Consider the following 20,343-nt stretch of genomic DNA (forward strand, 5'->3'; position numbering starts at 1 on the left):
AGCCTATGGTCTGGCTGCCATGTGCTCCGAGCCCTCAGTGGCGGGAAGATGCCACCGTGGGAGCATTTGTGTTCGGGACTTTAAAACACTGGACACAGTTTTGGGTGAGGTAAATGGCCATTTGTGGCCTCAGGAACTCTTTGTTTTTCCTGGTTTGTTATATAAATCCCATTATTGTTGTTTCCTGAGCCTGTATAGTCTTGCAATTGTACATATGGGTGAAGAACTCAGACCATGACCAGTAAACTATTGGGGCAGTGTCCTTGGCCAGTTTTTGTGCCCCGTGCAGCCTGGTATCAATCTCAGTACCTCAGCTATTTCTTATACTCTCTATAATTCACTATTTTCTGGTTCTACCTGCAATTCACTCAGGGTGTGCTTTAGAAGAGCCAAAAGAAGAGATTCGTTTCCTCTATCACTAAACAGCCTCTCCCACTGACCTTGCAGCAGGTGTCAGAAGGGTCTTGGTGGGGAAGGGGAAATGGAGGCCCTCAGTCACCCTCCCAGGGACCTGGAACTCTGTGTCTTGTCACCAAGGAGTGTGGGTGAGTGATCCTCTGGCCTCCCGACTCTGCCTCTGCTGCCATGTGCTTCTTCTCAGCTACAGTCCAAACTGCTTGTGTTGCAGGCCTGCTTCTTGCCACCGCAGAGCAAGCCCCTCAGTTTGGCTGAGGTCACAGCAGCCTCGCAGGAGCTGTACTGTTACCTTCCACACCAATTCCATTAATAGCTGCTGCACTGACCCTTCCAGCTCTCAGAGGCCCCTCTTCCTCTAGCTGCCCCACCCACGCACCCATCTTCGCTGCTTGAAAACCAGGTACTTTTTCTAAGACGTCGCTGATAATTCCTAAGTCTCCTGGAAGGAGGAGTTAACTCTTCTTTCCCTCCTAGAGCTTCCCAGTCCCTCGCTTCCGGGAATTTATTCTTGCAACAGGTGGGGTACACTCTGCCCCTGGCAGACTCCATACTTCAACATTCTTCCCAGGCCAGGACTAACATCAGGCAGGAAAAGGTAATTACTGAAAAGCCCTCACAGGTATCTGCTCCGCCTTAAGCCTGCAAAACCCTGTCAAGCTATCCGGATGGCTGCGGACAGGTTCGCCAGAGTCCAGGACAGACATGTCTGCAGTAAGACGGCTTTTTGTGGGTGAAATGGGGCTCAGCGATGTAAACTGTGGTGATGTGGCCTGTGCCGCCAGGAACGGGCTTCCCCTACGCCCCGCAGCGGCCCCTCCACAGTAGCTCCACAGGTCTCAGCGCTGCAGCTTGGGCGTCAGAGCCTCACAAGAAGTTGCTGCGGGGGCTCCTTCCCGCCCCAAATGAGGACCAATCGAAGGGGTCATCTGGCCAGTCTGCAAAATGGGCAGTCGCGACTGGGCTCCCGGCCTGGGTCCAGCCCCGAAGCGGTGGGAGCCAATGGCCGTGGCCAGGCCTCTAGCCAATAAGGAGGCGGGGTGGCGGGGCTGGCCGGCCTCTGGGCTCGTGTTCAGGTCCGGAGGTGGCAGCGGCGCTGGAGCTGGCGGCCGGCACCATGGTGAGGCTGGCGGCGGGGTGGGGACGCGGGGCGGGCCTGGGGTGGCCGCGGGCACAGGGCGCTGCCGGGCCGTGGCCGGAGCGCTGGCGCGGGCTGGGCGGGTGTGGCGGCTCCTGAGAGCAATGTGACAATTGCCACAATTTCACATTAATTGGGTGGCTGTGCTAGTTTGGCATAATAAGCCCCCTGCCCCTGTGCGCTGGACTGGACAGTCAATGACGGGTAAGATCAGGAAGTGAATTCTGACAACCTAAGACAGACGCAGTCCCCGAGGGGAATTTGGTTCCCACCTTTGCAGCCATGACGAATAATTGGAACAATTAGGCCTGGGCGTTGTTAAGGCACCACCAAAATATGTTGTTACTCATTGCCAGCAACTAGGCGCCAGAGTAAAGGAATGCAACTATGGAAACAGAAACTATTACTTAGTAAATAATATAGCCAAACACAGGTACGAGAATAGATAATAGTATATGGAAGACATAATGAATAAAGTAATAATAATAATGTAATCATAATTCAGATGTTCTAGAGCGAACCTCCAGTATGGAGGATAGAATATGAAATGTTCTTGATTTGCACTTGATTTCTTGATAGATAATAAGCAAGATGTAATGATATATGACACAATATGCACCTATGCCTTGGTAAATGATTAACCAGACACTGTGCAAAACACAATGAAGTAATTACTGTAAAAATGTATAAAAAGAGAAGATTGCTTTCAATAAAGCGCACTCAGATTTTCACTCTCCCTTGAGTGTGTCTGTGTGTCATTCCTCTTTGTCCCTATCCCTAATTCCTTCGATCACCTTTTGCTCATTCACATTCAACCCTGAGATTGTCTCAATCTCCCGCCACTGCTGGGCTGGTCCGCGGCAGCTGGCGCCCAAATTTAAAATTTAAAATAACTCGTGAACAAGCTCGAGCCATTGTAAGAAATTGTGAACATTGTCCTGATATTCATCATCCATTAAAAATGGGGGTGAATCCCAGAGGCCTGAAACCCTTAGCTTTATGGCAAATGGATGTTACACATTACTCCTCCTTTGGGAGGTTGTCATTTATTCATGTTGTGGTAGATACTTTCTCTCATGCTATATATGCCACAGCTAGAACTGGTGAAGCTGTGCGTGATGTAGTCCAACATCTTATAGCCTCGTTTGCAGTACTTGGAAAGCCAATAAAATTAAAAACTGATAATGCTCCAGCTTATACTGCAAAAGCATTTAAATCGTTCTGTCAACAATGGAAAATTGATCATGTTACTGGAATTCCTTACAATCCTCAAGGACAAGCTGTAATTGAGAGGACTCATCAAACATTAAAACACCAGTTGGATAGATTACATTCGGCATCTCACTATTCCCCACATCACCAGCTTCAGCATGCTCTTTTTGTTTTAAATCATTTAAATGCAGATGAAAATGGCTTAACGCCTATGGTGAGGCATTGGGGTACTGTAAAATCTGTTCCCTTGCCACTTGTTATGTGGCGTGACTTGCTCACTGGAACTTGGAAAGGGCCTGATGTACTGTTAACTGTAGGCCGAGGCTATGCTTGTGTCTTTCCAAAGGATGCCGAGTCGCCCATCTGGATTCCAGACAGGCTCATCCGTCATAGATCACGGCCGGCGGGCACAACGCCGCCGTCGCCTGGCGGCATCGATCCAGAGGATGAGGCAGGTGTATCTGGAAGCGGTGTCCCAGAGGACGGGGTGTGCGGAGCCTCCCCGGAATCCCAATCTCCCAACGGCAGAACAACTCCTCCTCCTTCTACGAATGGCTGAAGCTTTACTTCAACGGATGAATCAACCTCTTGGGCCTACATTAATAATTATGGCTACCTTAGCCATAACAGGAGTTCCTGTACAAGCTGAAAAATACTGGGCTTATGTGCCAGATCCTCCCTTGCTGCATCCTGTTAGTTGGAGTGAAGAAACTCCAATTAAGGTGTTTGTAAATAATACTGACATAATGGGTGGTCTGGCTGACTTTCATTCTAAAGCTGAAATGTCTGCTCCTTTTGATTATGAAGGACGTTCTGATGATGCTCCAATGTGCTTTACCTCGTCTGAACCTGTTCCATCTACATGTATGATTCTTACTACTAGATCTTTCTTTACTGACTCCCCACCTCATAGGCCTCAGACTGGACGCAATATATGGGTTTTAAGGTTTTCCTATTTGAATTTTCCTGTGGGGAAAAAACAATATTCTATGGTCCCGGATTTCCCCCTCCCATTGCAAAACTGTAATCATACTTATAGAGATAAAGATCAGTTTTGGGACTCTTTAGTTAAATATCCAGTTTGGCTGGACTGTGGCTTTCGTGATGCACTTGAACTGCTGCCTACCAGAAGTTCTGATCGTCTCTATGACTTTTCAGTCAGTCATCAGGATCCTCAACTGACGGCGTATGGAAAAGCTTGGTGGTGGTTTTCTCCTGGATGGGTGGCACCAACACTTGTCGTGCGCCCTGCTACATCACAAAAGACTATTTTGCAGCCTGACATTTTTCGGTTAACTGCGGCTGCACAGCCTTTGCATTGGACTGCTCCTACTGTTAAAGCAACTTATGTGGGTCTTCGTGCATGTGTTGGATATCCATATGCATTACTGTTGGGTAATAATAAAGATGTTAGCATTACTTATGTTAATAATTCATATTCTGTTAAATGTTCACAGTGTGTATTAACAAATTGTTTGTCTTCAGACAGAGATAGAAGACGCTTTACTACCTTTTTCATTGTCAAACGCCCTTCTTATGTTATGGTTCCTGTGGATTTACAAGACATGCCTTGGTATGATGATCCTGCTTTACAAATGTTTAAAGAAATTAATGCCTTGATCAGGCCAAAAAGATTTATTGTCTCTCTATTTTTGGGAATTGCTGCTTTAATTGCAATTGTTACTTCTCTTGCAGCATCATCTGTTGCCTTGGTGCAGGAAACACATACTGCTCATTTTGTAAATGATCTTACACAAAATGTGACTTTGGCACTTGCTTTACAACATTCCATAGATAGAAAAATGGAACAAAAACTTAATGCTCTTGAAGAAACTGTATTGGCACTGGGAGAGGAAGTACAGCAAATCAAAAAACTTCTCTCCACTCGTTGTCATGCACAATTTAAATTTATTTGTGTTACACCTAAACCTTATAATGCTTCTTTTGATTGGAATTTTGTTAAAAATCATTTGCTTGGTGTTTGGCGTGAAAGTGACTCTAGTCATGATATGTCATCGCTTCAGGCAGAAATTTCTGCAATGAGTCAAGCACATTTGTCTGAACCAGCATTGTCAGATTTTGCTTCTACATTTTCTGATTCCTTGCGTTCTTTGGCTCCCTCAAATTGGCTACATTTTTTAATTTCATTTGGAGTGATTACACTCATTGTTTTGGTTGGTTGCCTTTTAATGCCTGTATTCTTGAGGCTACTTAGCAAAAATCTGAAGATTCTTCGTCGTGATATGCATTTTATGCAGCTTCAATTTAAAAAGAAAGGGGGAACTGTGGCGGCTCCTGAGAGCAATGTGACAATTGCCACCATTTCACATTAATTGGGTGGCTGTGCTAGTTTGGCATAATAAGCCCCCTGCCCCTGTGCGCTGGACTGGACAGTCAATGACGGGTAAGATCAGGAAGTGAATTCTGACAACCTAAGACAGACGCAGTCCCCGAGGGGAATTTGGTTCCCACCTTTGCAGCCATGACGAATAATTGGAACAATTAGGCCTGGGCGTTGTTAAGGCACCACCAAAATATGTTGTTACTCATTGCCAGCAACTAGGCGCCAGAGTAAAGGAATGCAACTATGGAAACAGAAACTATTACTTAGTAAATAATATAGCCAAACACAGGTACGAGAATAGATAATAGTATATGGAAGACATAATGAATAAAGTAATAATAATAATGTAATCATAATTCAGATGTTCTAGAGCGAACCTCCAGTATGGAGGATAGAATATGAAATGTTCTTGATTTGCACTTGATTTCTTGATAGATAATAAGCAAGATGTAATGATATATGACACAATATGCACCTATGCCTTGGTAAATGATTAACCAGACACTGTGCAAAACACAATGAAGTAATTACTGTAAAAATGTATAAAAAGAGAAGATTGCTTTCAATAAAGCGCACTCAGATTTTCACTCTCCCTTGAGTGTGTCTGTGTGTCATTCCTCTTTGTCCCTATCCCTAATTCCTTCGATCACCTTTTGCTCATTCACATTCAACCCTGAGATTGTCTCAATCTCCCGCCACTGCTGGGCTGGTCCGCGGCAGGCGGGGGACACGCTCCGCTGGCACGGCCGCCCGCCGCCCTTCCCCGTCCGCGTTACTCCCGAAACAACACTACGTGCTGAGCGCGAGCCCGCTGCCGTCGTGCTGAGAGCTCCTCGGAGGGGGTACTTAAGTATTTACAGGGTCTTGAAACAGGAATGCTAGAAAACGGTATGTGCAGAGACTGTTGCCTCCACCATTCCGTAGGATTTGATGGGTTGTTATGTTTTTGGTCGTTTATTTTTAAATCTCTTGAAGGCGAAACCAAGCAAAGGGATGAATCGATAGGCTGCTATTTATTACCCCCTGTGCACCAAAGGTGGCACACAGGGTCCATGCTTGTACCTTGTTCATCTATTGTACCAAAAACGCTGCCGTTTCCTACATATCCGCATACAGTATTTGCCCCTGCGAAGTATTCTAGAGTGTCCGACTAAGTAGAGCTGCATTGAGTAAAACTTGTGCACCCGCAGCTGCTTACCCGAGATCGAGGCTTGGGTTTTATTGATTTTCCTCCTGTTTCCGTTAGTTTATATCTGCTCTTTTTTATTTTTTTCCAGCGTAATTTCGATATTTGGTCTTTTTCTGGTTTCTAAGGTGGAAGCTTATGACGTGGATTTTGTAAAATTTGAATTTTTGTGTCTATGTTGACTTGGTCTGTAGTTTTGGTCTGTATTGTCTGCGGATTGTATTGGCCCCTAGTTTTCTTATAATGTCTTTTGTTTCAGCTGTAGGGTAATGCTAGCCCATAGAATGAGTTGGGAGGATGCTTCTTCTGTTTTCTGGACTGTCTTTTTAAACAGTTCTATTGAAGTATTATTAACATAAAATTAAAATGCTAATTTGGAATGTATAATTTGACATGGTTTAACATTTATTGATAACTCTTGGAACAATCACCTTGAGAAAATGAACATATCACCCCCAACTTTCCTTTTATTTCTTTGTAAATCCTTTCTGTTCACCCAAACTTCCCCTACCACTACTCTGCTTTTCTGTATTTTCTGGAGTTGTATAGAAACGTGATCGTTTGTTTGAATTCTCTGCTCAAAATTATTTTGAGATTCATTCATGTTGCACATGTATCAATATGGTACTTTTTATTGTTTTTCTTGGGATAAAATAGGGATGACACAAAATTTATCATTTTAAGTGTGTAATCCAGAACATCGCTTCTATTTCCAGAACTTTTCCATCATTAAGTCTTTCCTTCGGTAGTATATATAATCTGTAGTTCATTCCATCCAGTGTATTTTTCATTAGACAGGGTTTCTTTTTCGTCATTAGCATTTTGATTTGAGCAATCATGTCTCCCCTTATATTCCTTTTTTTTTCTACCAACTTGAGCATATAGATGTTTTGTAGTTATTTTAATGTTTGTGTCTACTAAATTCGATCATCTGTCATTCTGGGTCTGTCTTTGATTTTGATTGCTTTTTCTCTTAAAGGGTCATGTTTTCTGACTTTTTAAAAATACACTGACAAGTTTAAATTGTATACCAGACATTATGAATTAACAATATTATTGGGTGCTAGTTTCTTTGTTATCCCTTTAACAATTGTAGGGCTTTTTTCTGTGATGCAATTAACATACCTGGAAACTATCTCTTTGAGACTTGGTTTGATACTTTCTTAGGTGGATTCAGAACAGTCTTCAGGGTTGGCTCATTTAGCCACACAGCTGTGGCTAAATGTGGGTTAGCAGCTCTTTATGGGCTGTGCCTGAGACTGTGTCCTGAGAGTGCTCAGCTGTGGACTCAGAACGACCCTTTGATGACCAGCGGGGTGCATTTTTGTGTCACTCTTCTCCAGTATAGTTGTCATTCCTGGCAGAGAAAACCTTACATAAATGACAGTAACATCAGTGAGGTGCTACAGGTTATTGAGAGGAATGCTGGGTATTTAGGACAAAGGGCAAAAGTGGCAAAAGAAGAAAAAAGGGCAAGTGTACTCTTGCTAAGGAGACTAACAATTGTTTTGTGTTGCCTTCATTAAAGTATGAAATACAAATTTCTCACAACTAATGAAGATTCTGAAGTTTGTGGGCAATTTACCTTTCAATTTACTTTTAAATAACAGCAAGTCTTGCTGCCTCAGTCTCTCTCACATGGACTTTTCTCTTCTTAACTCATAGATTCCTGGACTTTGGGTTTCTCTTCCCTGTGCTGCAGCCTGAAACTAAATTCCCCATCAGTCTTCTGGGGCAGTGTAGAATTTATTGTTTTTCTGGTTTGAGAAATCACATATATTGTGTTTGCTTTTGTAGACCATTACTTCAAATGGGGTGTTTGTGGACCTGGAGCCCACCGTGGTTGGTAGGTACTCAGACACTTAGACAGTTTTCTTGAGAAGGTGGGAGAACCCCACTAAAGCCCCTCCTCTGCTCCTTTCAATCCCTCTGCAGAAAGGCTAGGACATACAAGCAAACGCCCTCAGCCATGTTAGGTGAGAAATGGAAAAGTTTCCTTGAGTGAATGTGGGGCGCTGGCTCCTGATTTAGAAAATCCTCAAGTAGAGCAAAAGGCTGCTTTGTCAGCAGCAGGATGGCTGATGAGGGACCAACTGGTGGCTGCCTCAGCCCTGGTCAGGTGGGGATGTAGACTCTGCCTGCGGGGAACGTGGGCGCTCGCTGGTCCCTGCTTAATGCCATGCTCTCTGTCCTGCTGGTGCACAAGTCTTGACCCGTGTATGAGACATAGAAAGTTACGTGGAGAACATTCATAGTGTTCTTCCAGGTTAGAAGGCCAGTAGTAGATTAGAAGGCCAAGGAGAGCTGCAGAGAGAGAGCGAGCAAGTCCTTTCAGTGGCCCCTCGGGAAGTGACAGAAAGGGCACCCTATGTGGCCTTTGTCTCCCAGGCTTTAGGGTGACAAATGGGACTGACTGGCAGAAGTCATGCTGCTGACCTGGTGGCTGTGTAGTATATAAGGGGTCTGGGGGTGTGAGAGCTGTTTCCCTTCTTGGGAACTGGTGGAGCTGGCATTTGTACCCTGAGCTGACAGAACAACACATGCCTAGTAGAAGAGACGTGCTTGCGAACCTCTGCCCTGATGGGCTCACCATGGGCCTCAAAGATGGCAGCACCTGTGTCCTCTCCGCAGATGAAGTGCGCACAGGGACCTACAGGCAGCTCTTCCACCCCGAGCAGCTGATCACCGGGAAGGAAGATGCAGCCAATAATTACGCCAGAGGCCATTACACCATCGGCAAGGAGATTGCTGACCTGGTCCTGGACCAGATCTTGGTGAGAACGCGGGGAAGGCTTCCCGGGGACATTGTCCTAGACTGAAGAGCAGGACAGGTCATTCTGGATAAATTCAGGCTGGAATGGTGAGTCCACAGGCTGACGCTGTGGTGTGACCACAATGTGTGCACAGTTGTTTAGTGTCTGCTTAGTTTTGCCTCTGAGCATGATGCCCGTTCGCCGTGGATGATTTCAGTACATGGACACATGCCAAGGAATGTTGGGGGTGGCGGTGTGGCTGCTGCAGGCGTTGACCCTGGTCTCTTGTTTGCTCTCAGGTGGACCTGTGCACGGGGGTGCAGGGTTTTCTCATTGTCCACAACTTTGGTGGCGGCACCGGCTCCGGATTTGTGTCTCTGCTCATGGAGCGGCTGTCGGTGGACTATGGCAAGAAGTCCAAGCTGGAATTTGCCATTTGCCCAGCCCCCCAGGTGTCCACAGCTGTGGTGGAGCCCTACAACTCCATCCTGACCACCCAGCGACCCTGGAACATTCCAACTGTGCCTTAATGGTGGACAATGAAGCCACCCATGACATATGTCGGCGCAACCTGGACATCGAACGGCCTGCCTTCACCAAGCTCAATCATCTGATCGGGTAGATCGTGTCCTCCATGACAGCTTCCCTGCACTTCGATGGGGCCTTGAACGTGGACTTGACGGAATTCCAGACCAAACTGGTCCTATACCCTCGCATCCACTTTCACCTGGCCACCTATGCCCCAGTCATCTCTGCAGAGAGGGCCTATCATGAACAGCTGTCTGTGGCTGAGATCACCAATGCCTGCTTTGAGCCGGCCAACCAGATGGTCAAATGTGACCCTCACCACAGCAAGTACATGGCCTGCTGCATGTTGTACAGGGGTGACGTGGTTCCCAAAGATGTCAATGCAGCCATCGCCACCATCAAGACCAAGTGTACCATTCAATTTGTGGATTGGTACCTGACTGGGTTTAAGGTGGGACTAGGTGACATTGGGGGGTTTTCCCTGTTGGCAAGCAGCAGACCTGCAATAGAAGGCTTCCCCTTTGTGGAGAATACCTGTTTTTCCATGTCAGCTCAGTACAGGGGGAATAACCTTACTAATTAATTTGCTAAGTGCCTTATTCTTCAAAATGCTGTATGTGTCCTGTTGCTTACAACCACTTTGTAATATCCATGGGACATACTGATATTTTATGACACCTTGATGTATCAGATTGACAACTAAAGTGACTCAGAAAAGTCTAAATGACAGATTTCACCAGATTTGTGAACATTCATTAAATCTTACAAGTTATTGGTTGGAATTGAAACCTTCATTCCATATGTCTAGTTATCATGCTCTTGATTTGAGCAGAGGAAATTTTCTTCCATTCACTCAGTCACAGTGACCTCTGGAAAGTTAAGACATCCAAGCAGCCTCTGGGAGGTACTGTGAGAGGTGCTGTGCCTTGTGTCCAGGTCTCCTCTCCTGAGTCTCTTGTGCTTCTGAGCCAGCAGGGAGGCCGCTCTGTTGGAGACAGTGAAATTGCCGTTTCTACTGTCCCCACAGCAGACAGTCCAGCCTGGAGGACCATGTTGAATTTTCACTTCTCCTAGTGTGACTTCCCCATCTATTTACTCGGGGATAGCATTGAAAGTAAAAGACTGGAAAACTAAAAGCCTCTTCCCCTTCCCCCGGGGTGTTTGTGCTTAAAGAGATACTCTGTACATATTCATGGTATATTGTGCTGCTTGTTTTATGGATGATATTGACCGAAAGAGGCCAGCAAGATGAGCAAAGGATGCACACGCCTTTCATGAAGGTGACAGACTGCAATCAGTGTGCACAGGTGGCCAAAGAGAAGAGGGAGCTGGCAGCACTCCCAATGGGAGAAGCCAGCTGGCCTGGCTTTAGAGCTGTGGGAGGGCAGGGTGAGAAACCCCTCTCCTTCTTTCTGCCCCTCCCAACTCTTCTGGGGGCTGCCTGTGTGCCTGACTCTTGCTAATGGCTATCTACTCCAAAGGAAAGAGAGCAAGAGACTCAGTGCACTCTCAGGTGTGTGTTTGTCTCCCTAAGGCTCTCTCTGCTACTCTACGGATGTTTTTATTTTTTTAAAGATTTTATTTAATTTATTTATTTAATTTATTTATACAAGCACTGGGTACAGTCAGAAGCGCGGGAGGGTGAGAGAACTCACCAGAGCCAGAGCAGGGAGCAGAGCAGGCAGAAGGACCGAAGCACACTGCTGAGGGGAGCAGCGGGCGGCAGGAGAGGTCTGCGTGCCATATGGGACCCTCCTCCGGTGGCCGGGGAGCAGCCGGGGATTGAACTGGCGCTGCAGAGGCTGCGGGCAGCTTCGCAACCCAGCGCTCAACCGCTGCGCCACTGGGGAGGCCTTCTACGGATGTTTTTAAATATAAATCTTCACATACAATTCAGCTAGCTTTTCTTTTAAAGAATACAATATCCTTTGAACATAAACTAGAATAGATTTCCTGTTCTTTTGCATGATCACACAATGTAGTGTTTCATTGTGTGGGTGTCTAATTTAACTAGCTCCCAATGATGGATATTTGTTTCGTTTTGCCATTACAGTGTTTTAACCTAAATATATAAAAATCTTTGTGCTTTGTGCTCTTAATTGCATTAGTTCAAAAAGTGAAAACAGCTACTACCAAAAATTAATAGCTACTACCAAAAATTAATACCAGTTTCTAAGGGCATCATTTAATCTTGGTCCACAGCTTGTTTTTAAAATAAGCCACCACTTCTGAGCCTACAGCATAAACTTCACTCTTACGTTCTTTTCTCTGGCAGGTGGGCATGAACTACCAGCACCCCACTGTCGTCCCTGGGGGAGACCTGGCCAAGGTGCCGTGGGCTGTGTGCATGCTGAACAACACCGCTTCCATTGCTGAGGCCTGGACTGGTAGGGTAAATGGTTTTCAGGCTTTTCTGTCCTTTCACCATTAGGATTGCCCTGCCTGATGGGGCATCTGCATTTACATTGTTGCAAACTATCTTGTTTACTTTTGTGGGCCATGGTGGGAGTATTGAGATAGTCCCGAAGAGAAGTAGAGGCAAGAAAGAAGCAGGAAAGAGAAGGGGAGAAAGAAAGCTAGGAGAGAGAGAGAATCCCAGAGTGAAGACTTGCCTGCTGGCCTTTTGGCCCCTTGGCCCCCCTGCCTGCCGTGTACCTGGTTGCTGCAACACATGTAAACATCAATAAAAGCTTGAGAAAACCAGAGGGCTCCAGGACTCCTCCTTTACCCAGTCTGCTTGAATTCTAGAAAACCTGCACTGTGGGCTTCGTGCCCCTACAGCTGGCCTGACCACAAGTTTGATCTCATGTATGCCAAGCGAGCCTTTGTGCACTGGTTCATGGGAGAAGCCTTGGAGGAAGGGGAGTTTTCCGAGGCCCGGGAGGACCTGGCAGCTCTGGAGAAAGATTACAAAGAGGTGGGCGTGGATTCTATGGAAGCAGAGGCCCAAGAATGGGAAGAATACTGAATGGAAGAATGTGGCTGGCAGGTGTTCCTCTTCTTCCACTCTCTTCCCACCCCTTGGCATGGGTGCTTTCAAATTGTTCACCATTAACGTTTCCTCACCCTGTTGCTGTAATTGGCTAGGACAACCGTTCACAGGAGTAGACGTGACCCCATGCCAGTCCGGGGCGTGTGGAGGCCAGTTGGCTGCCGAGTGCTGTGCTGTGGGAGGGGGTGCACCTTGTGTGTGTGAGGCGCCACTGTGCATCTCCGCTAATGTGCCCCAGGGGAGATCGAATTTTCAACTCAAGGTCTCCAAGTAGAAGGTCTACTCAAGTCTAGGAAAAGAAAGTTTTAAGTTGGCCATCTTTCAAGCCTGAGGTCCATGGGAGGGGGTTGTCACCAAAATGCCCAAAGCTGTAGGTCAAATGTGTAAGGATATTTCTTTGAGAAAAGTGTTTATTTAGATTTCTGCATGACATTTATGACCTACAGAAGTTTGACACAACTCCTCTCTGAACTCACTGTCCATGTAAACTTGAAGGCATTCTCCTCTCTCTGCTAAAACCCCTGCCCCCATGGCACTGAGCACTGTGGGAATGGGCTCAGCAAGTGTTTAACCCTTTACTTTAGGTAAAATGTGTTAATTGTTTGTTTATATAAGAGCTAGAAATATATTTTTTTCCCGAAGTCCAGAAAATGAAGTCCAAAAAAGGAAGTCACTAGGTTAGTTCAACTGTAGCATAACAAGCACCAGCACACACAACAAATCCTCAATCTTTCTGCCTTCATATATTCAAAAGGTAAGAGAAACCATCTTCAACTGGACACTCAGTTTTTCATAAATGTTTATTACCAATCGAAGGAAACATGTAGCCTCCACTAGAAGGTGGCATGAGGAGTCTGTCTCAGGTACTGCTCTGAGGTGGGCTCTTCCCTGGCCCACACCCCTTGGGCAGCCGAGTTGCACTGGGTTGTCGGGGCATCCTTTGGCTGGATCCTTCCCTGCTGCTGCGTTCTGCCAGTGCTGGGCCTCCACTAAGGGCAGTGCTGCCTTTGTTTCTCCCTGAGCAGACATAGAACACGATCATTAGGGACAAGGCAAAGGCCACGATCACAACAGCCCTACTCTATTTGTGTTCCTTAGCAATATCAACATGTAGACCTCCCTGTCACAGTCCCGGTGGCCAGAGTTCCTTTAAGTGTCCTGCGGCCCAGGACTGCCTGCGGTAGCACATCCTAGAGAAGGCAATGGCAGAATGCAGGGCAGAGCAGGGCAAGGAAGAATGGGGAAGGAAGCTCAGCTTGGATGTGGTGGGTCCCTTGGCAGGCAGTGCCAGAGGGCTGCATTTCTCCCCTCTGCCCCCGGCTCTTCCCTCTGATTGCCAGCTGATGAGAAAATGATGCAGGAAGCATCAAGAGTGGAGTTGGGTTTGGGGATTTGGATCTTGGAAGATTTCACGTTTCCCTACTTTCATAGTATCCTGTCAAGCCTCTGGTCTCAAGTATGTACCCAGATCCTGTAATGGGGTTCCTGCCAAGGCTGCTATGGCCTTGGCCTGACACAGTGGCTAATTACACTTAGATGGGGACCATTGGTTCAGCTATTCCTTCGTCATTTATTTTACTCTTCGTGAAGACCTGTAACCACACCTGGGCCAGAGCTCTATTTTAAAGGAGTGGCTCTTACTCCAGAGGCAGGACAGGATTTGGTTTCTTAAGTAGGCTGGTCCATAGAGCATGTCTGCTTAGGTATAGAAGGACCCATTCCAAGGGGCTGACAGAAATTACGGGATATTGCCACACACACACACACACACAAAAAAAAAAAAAACCCAAACACAAAAGTGGCTCCTGAGTCTCAGGACGATGCTTCCCAGCATCAGTAAGACCGAGAGGACCTTACTGGGGACAGGCTGGCCCATTTGGTCACAGTCCCTTCCTATGGCCTGGCAGGGCATGCTCTGTGGGTATGCGTCCTCAGCATGAACCCCAGCTCCACCACAGTTAGGCAAATAGTTGGCAGTAGGAAATTGAGTTCTTGGAGATGAGGCAGTGAAGTTTCTGAGGGACTTAGAAGAAGACATTTGTGTTTTCCCATCTGTATCTCAAACAATCGGAGGAACCTGTATGTGTGATGCTGTAGACCCTGGCTCCTTCAGGTCAAGACTCATTTTCCATGTTCTTTAATACTGAAACTAAATTCCCCCCAGATTCCTGCAGGAATTGGCCCTTGAGAGAATTTCTGGGCAAGGGTCTTTGCTGCCTGTGGGTAGGAAGTGGTGATGTACCTAGAGCTGACAGCTCAGATATGCCTGTGTCCCTGGGATTCACATTCGAGTGTTCATACACACTTGTTTCAACGAAAAAGGGGTTCCCCAGAGCTGAGGCTGGTGGGGTGGCCGGAAGAAGGTGGGCCAAGTGACCCATGGGAAAGAGAATTGGCACCAAACACGGCCTTTGGTAAAATGACAATATTCTGGTCCCCAGTGACTGGTCAGTGGGCACGGGTCATCTATGCATTCATCGCCCGTGCCACCCTGCAGGATCGCCCACAAAATGCTAGTTTCCCCGGAAATCACAGCCTTCCCCAGGCTGCGACAGATTTAGCTCTTCGGTAGCAACTGGCCTGACCCCAGGTGCCTCAACAGCCCATAAACTTTTGGTGAGGCCAGAAACAGTTTTTGGACTCAGGAGTACAGCTCAGGTCCAGCTCAGCCTCAGCACATGGCAGGGTAGGTCTCTGATAAGGCCTATGTTTGAAGCCAGCTTTTCTTTGTCCTGCTACACACCTGAATTTCCTCTCTCCTTAGGATAATGACCGAGATTGTTCTGGGAACAAGGATGAGAGCAAAGTAGAAAAGAGCAAACTGTTCATTTTAAAATCTGATGAAGGTGATAAACCCTGGAAATAAACCCAAGTAACTTAGAGTCATAGGTGTTAAGTAAGCCATCTAACAATGAAAGCAGACCACTTCGCCAGCTCTGCAGTTCTTAAAGTCTTCAGGAATCACGTTTTCCATGTGGAGATCCCCGCTTTGTTTCCTGGCTCAGTCATGCCCTCCCTGGGGGGCCCCAGCCAGGGGCTTTTTGGACTGGTCCCTGGGAGATGTTTGCTCAGCTCCCCTGCAGCTGGTTTCTTAGGGTCAGATGGAATGGAGGCTGGGGCTGAGCCATGGTGACTGTAAGCTGAAGTAGGGATGGGATGCGGGTAACGAACTAGATGCTCCTAGGCCTACACAGACAGTAACTGAAGGTGAAAAACAGTCCTGCTGTTTTCACAAATTGGTGCTTATCCTTGTAACCACTCAGAAATTTGTGACCCTTACCTAATGACGCAAAACCCCAAAATGCACCCGCTTGTCAGTCACCAGTGACTTGGGGAGTCCTGAAGCTGGAGAGATCTCACAGCTGGTTGCCATTTACCGTTGCGGTGGCCCTCCTGATCCCAACTCGCCATCCCTGAAAGCTCTGTGGCAGAGTTCGTGGGGATGGAAGGTTTAAAAGGACAAGCTGAGGACAAGCTGCTTCTCCTCCCTTCCTGCCAGTCCCGAAAAGCTCCATGGTAGAGCACCCCCTCGTGGTAAGATGGTCTATGGGGTCATTGGCTGTGTGCACTGTGCACTGAATACACTGGGGCAGGGAGGACAGGCAAGAATTGCCTGTGAGAAAAAAACTACAGTCCTGCTCTGGAGCACACTGAAGCCAGGAGCTGCCAACACAGCAGGTCACCCCCAGTAGCTTGAAAACTGGCCGGCGGCCAGGGCAGTTCATGGCTGCTGCTGGTGAGATCACAGGAAAGTCTGCTCTCCAGTTATATGGTACTGATGCCTTCTCTGGCCAGGCACACGATAAGGAATTAATGGTCCCAGAACACAGACATGATGACAAAGACCCACAAACACACGGATGTGCTCTTTAAACCTTTAACTCAGCCTACTATTCTTGGGAAGGTGCTCTCCCAGGCATGCGCGCCCACAGCCATGCCTCGGTGTTTCAGGGAGTGTTAGTGTGAATGTCCTAGAACAGCACTGTCCAAGAGAAAAAGGATGCAAGTCACAGTATAATTTAAAATATTCTAGTTGCCACGTTAAAAAGAAAAAATTACAGGAAATTTAATATAGTTTAATCAACCCGAGATATCCAAAATATTATGTGGTCGATATAAAAATCACTGATGAGATGTTACATTCTCATTTGTGCCAGTTCTTCAGCATCTGGCGTGTACCTCTACCTACTGTGTGCCAACCACTGCAGCCAAGCAGGCTTGTAGTTTCAAACAACTCCATCTTACACTTGCCGAAGGAATTCCTTTTTAAAACATAGTTGCCCTAAACTTAAACAAAAAACACTCAACTAAATTCTTCCTCAGTCACTCCCTTACCATGATAAGCGTGACCCCTCTGTGCTTTGGGGATCTTCTGACCCCCGAGATCTGTAAGCTTGTTGGTGACATAGGCCACTACGTGGTTGGGGAGCAGGAACCAGGACGACCTAGTGTCCATGCTGCGGCCTCAGAGATCCTAGTCTTACCTGACGGCTTCTGCCTCTCAGCCACAGCGCATTCCTGGCACGACCCCTCATCTGCCCTACTCCCCCTGACCCTTCCCATCGGCCACTCTCCCAGGCTGCCCTCTACTCTCACTGGCCACCTCCATAAGGCCTGTGTACCCTGGAACCCTGGCCACCGGCCACCTAGTCCAGCAGGAACAAGGCCTGCGCATTAAAGGAGAAAATGACCAGATGGAGCCCAGTGTTCCATGCCATGCCTGTACCTTCCCACCTCCTCTATCCTCCAGACCCCTCAATGTCAGTGTTTCTAGTGCCATAGCCATGACCTAGTCGCTTACCCTCCCAATAACCAACTCAGGTCCAGCTCCTGCCTTCCTCCTCAGCTGCCTCCCTGCCACTGCGCCCTGCCCTCCAGTCTGGTTAACCCCTGCTGCTTCAGCAAGCAGGGAGCACTCCTCCCATGACTGGATGGGGTTCCCTGTGGTGCCCGTCCATCTCTGCCACTGTTGGTTCATGTTTCTCCCTCATGGGTCCAAGACCACGTCCATCTCACCGTAGACCCACTGTGCCCTCAGCACCGAGCCTGTCCGTCACCCAGTGACTGGGTGAGCAGCTTCTGTGCCCAGCTTCTCTGAAACATGCCCATTGATTCCTCAGCTCAGTCTCAGAATCCACTCACTCCACCCCTGACCTGCCCTTATGCCTCCGCTCCCCTCCTGTGCTTGAGTTCCAGGTGCCACCTAGACCGGCAAGGTAGGAGTTTGGGGAGGGATGTAAAAGTCATGGCGAGAGCGCTGATGTGGGAACTCAGGCCCATACACACTCCAGGCCATGGGCCCCCACATCATCGCCTGGCAACACCTGGAAGGTTTCCCCAAACAGAGCCACCAGGCAAGAAAGGGGAATCTTGGTTTTATCCTCCAGGATGGCCACTGAGTGATGACAGCAACTAAGAGGCCAAGATGGTTCTCATATCTAAGGCTTGCTCCCCACTGCACACCATGCTACATTTCCCTGCCCCTCGACCTGTTGTCCTTCTCTGGGGTGGGGTGACTTCCACAGGAGTGCAAGTGTTACCCAGTAAAGTTAGCCTCTGGAGGGAAGGAGGTGGGCAGGTGAAGGAATTGGACCCACACCAGAAGTCTGCAAGTTGCCTCTGATAAATCAAGTTGTGAAGTCACGTTTTCAGTCTCTAAGCTACGTAGCAGGGATGACCCACGGTCCTACCTTGCAGCTCAAAACTGCTCTGGCTTTCTGGGGCCACAGTTTCCATGGAAACAAGAGAGTACACCACCCCCAGAGATTAACCAATAAACACGACCTGCAAAAGGAGAGAACAGGCAGCAAGAGAACCGGAGGGAACCGGGGGGCCCTGGAGAAAGAGGCGAGTGCGTGGCAGCTGGGCTGTAGAGTAGAACCGGAGAGGCTGCAGGCCGTGGGGCCGAGGAAAAGGAAGGCCTTGCAGGGGGGCTACAGTTCTTGGCAGAGAGAAAGGAGGCCTCTGGAGGTCAGAGAGAGACACAAAGAGAGCAGACAAGAGTGTGGGTCAGTGAGGAGGCCTGAGTGCCAGTGCCCAGGGCCTCTCAGGACAGAAGCCACGTGTACCCAGGACCCTGGCACACGTACCCACAGGGGTTTGGCCTCCACCCAAAGGTAAGCTCCCTCTCAGGCTGTTTGTGAATCCTGGGTGTTTCTGGTCAGGGAGCCAGCCCTAGAGGTCCTGCTGCATTTTGGAGAGTTTTTGGTAGCCAGTGGGGGCAGGGAGGATGCAGGTGGAGTTCCACCATGATACCCCTATCATCGGCACCTGCCCATCCCTCAGTCATGACCAGAGAGATTGAGGGGCACCATCACCCTGAGCCCAGCTCTGGCCCTCAAGCATCTGAACCCTGTGTGTGAAGGGCAGCAAGGGGCTGCCACGCTGACTCCTGTCCCACAGGCCTCAGAGGGGGAGCCCAACCGGCCAGACTCCTGGGCAGGACTGGGGACACCCCACAAGGAGGCTGCTCCTGAGCACTTCCTAGAGACTACATACCCTCAGGACAAGAACCAAAGTTGCCTTCTTTCAGTGTTTGTGGAAAGAAAGCCTGAGTGAAGAGTTGGAATGAGGCTGGGGCAGCCAAAGTTCCAGATGAGACATGGCCAGCTTGCCACCCTGGGGCATCTGCTCTGAGTACTTCTGATCTAGCTCTGCCCTCTCCACGCTAGCAGCCCAGCCCAAGATGGGCACCGGCACCCAACTGGCCAGCCCTTGGATGGGCCAGCGATCCTGGGAAATGACCAACAGAAAGTTCCAGTCACTGAGGGCCAAGCCAGAGCTGTGCCAGGCACTGCCCACACCACCCCAACCCTGCCACTCCCTGCTGCCTGGGCCACAGGAGCAGGGAGCACCAAGCCCAGCTCTGACCTCTGATCTCCGGCACACTGGATGTGGGCAGAGTCACGGCGGCAGGGTCCTGGGCTTCGCTTGCCAGTCTCTGGCTTGCACACATGGACTTGAGCATCTGAAAGACGGCAAGGGGCGCCACGTTCAGCTTCAGCAGGTCCACCAAGATCCTGGCGAAAACAGACGAGGGGAGCAGTGACCCCTTCTTGCTCGAGACCAGGCGTGGGTGCAGGCTGGGGCTGGGCCCAGGAGCCCCACCTTCCTCCACCCTCCCCTGGGCTCCCAGGAAAGCTCAACAGGGGTGGGGGAGTGGGAAGGCGGTGGCGTCGGGGATACGAGGAGCCAGTAGCCTCCACCCACGCCCACTCACTTGAACACGTCGGGGTCCATGGCGCCGCCCGCCGCCTGCGCCAGTTCGTACAGCTCCATCTCCTCGGCGCTCAGCACCTTCTTCCGCCGCAGCGCGAGCTTCTGCAAGGCCGCCTCCAGCCCCGGGGTCCCACCGGGCCCCAGCCCCGGCCCCGGCCCCGGCCCGGCGCCCACCGCCGCCATCTGCGCGGCCCGCGGGAGGTGCACACGCCGCTGGGCTCGCGCCCAGCCCCGCCCCCCCGCAGCACCCTCTGCTGGCCGGGACCGCCTTCCTCTCGCTGCAGCGCGCCGCCTGGCCCCCGGCGCAGCCCTGTCACGGAGGGCAGGCACCGGTAACTGTCCCGTCCGTCATTCGAGCCTCAAATAGTTGTGTGGGCTGGGCGGGGTCAGGCGTGGGGAGACCGCGCCCACCGAGACTCTCACCCCCGGCCGTCAGGGCTTCCCTGCCAGTCTGCACTGGTCGTCCTCGCTCAGGGAGCAGCATCCAGCGCAGTGGCCAATGTATGGTGGGTGCGCGATGAATGCGTACGAGACGAAGAGCAGTTAATACAGTAACTG

General features: G+C 49.1%; 1 protein-coding gene and 1 pseudogene across 3 annotated transcripts; one reads left to right on the forward strand and one right to left on the reverse strand.

Moving 5' to 3' along the window:
• The first annotated feature begins 1,082 nt into the window (after positions 1–1,082).
• Positions 1,083–12,543, forward strand: LOC311178743 (tubulin alpha-3 chain-like; annotated as a pseudogene). The gene is made up of 7 exons: positions 1,083–1,128; positions 1,491–1,534; positions 8,092–8,140; positions 8,926–9,068; positions 9,347–10,026; positions 11,851–11,962; positions 12,357–12,543. The product of its transcript is annotated as a tubulin alpha-3 chain-like (transcript).
• An 883-nt stretch (positions 12,544–13,426) lies between these two features.
• Positions 13,427–20,338, reverse strand: LOC311178078 (mitotic-spindle organizing protein 2B-like; the record flags this gene model as incomplete). 2 transcript variants are annotated; one of them, XM_084244449.1, is made up of 4 exons in its annotated part: positions 19,787–20,338; positions 19,438–19,586; positions 18,352–18,531; positions 13,427–13,584 (listed from the first exon to the last, which is right to left on the reverse strand). In XM_084244449.1, exons 1-4 carry the CDS (start codon positions 19,966–19,968, stop codon positions 13,427–13,429), a joined length of 669 nt encoding a protein of 222 aa, XP_084100575.1. In that variant the 5' UTR covers positions 19,969–20,338. The 2 variants fall into 2 exon arrangements, with proteins under 2 accessions (XP_084100575.1, XP_084100576.1); XM_084244450.1 differs by lacking the exon at positions 18,352–18,531.
• Positions 20,339–20,343: the final 5 nt, after the last annotated feature.

This window comes from Talpa europaea (genome assembly GCF_964194135.1).
Source record: "Talpa europaea genome assembly, chromosome: 10".
In the NCBI taxonomy this organism is placed as follows: Eukaryota; Metazoa; Chordata; class Mammalia; order Eulipotyphla; family Talpidae; genus Talpa; species Talpa europaea.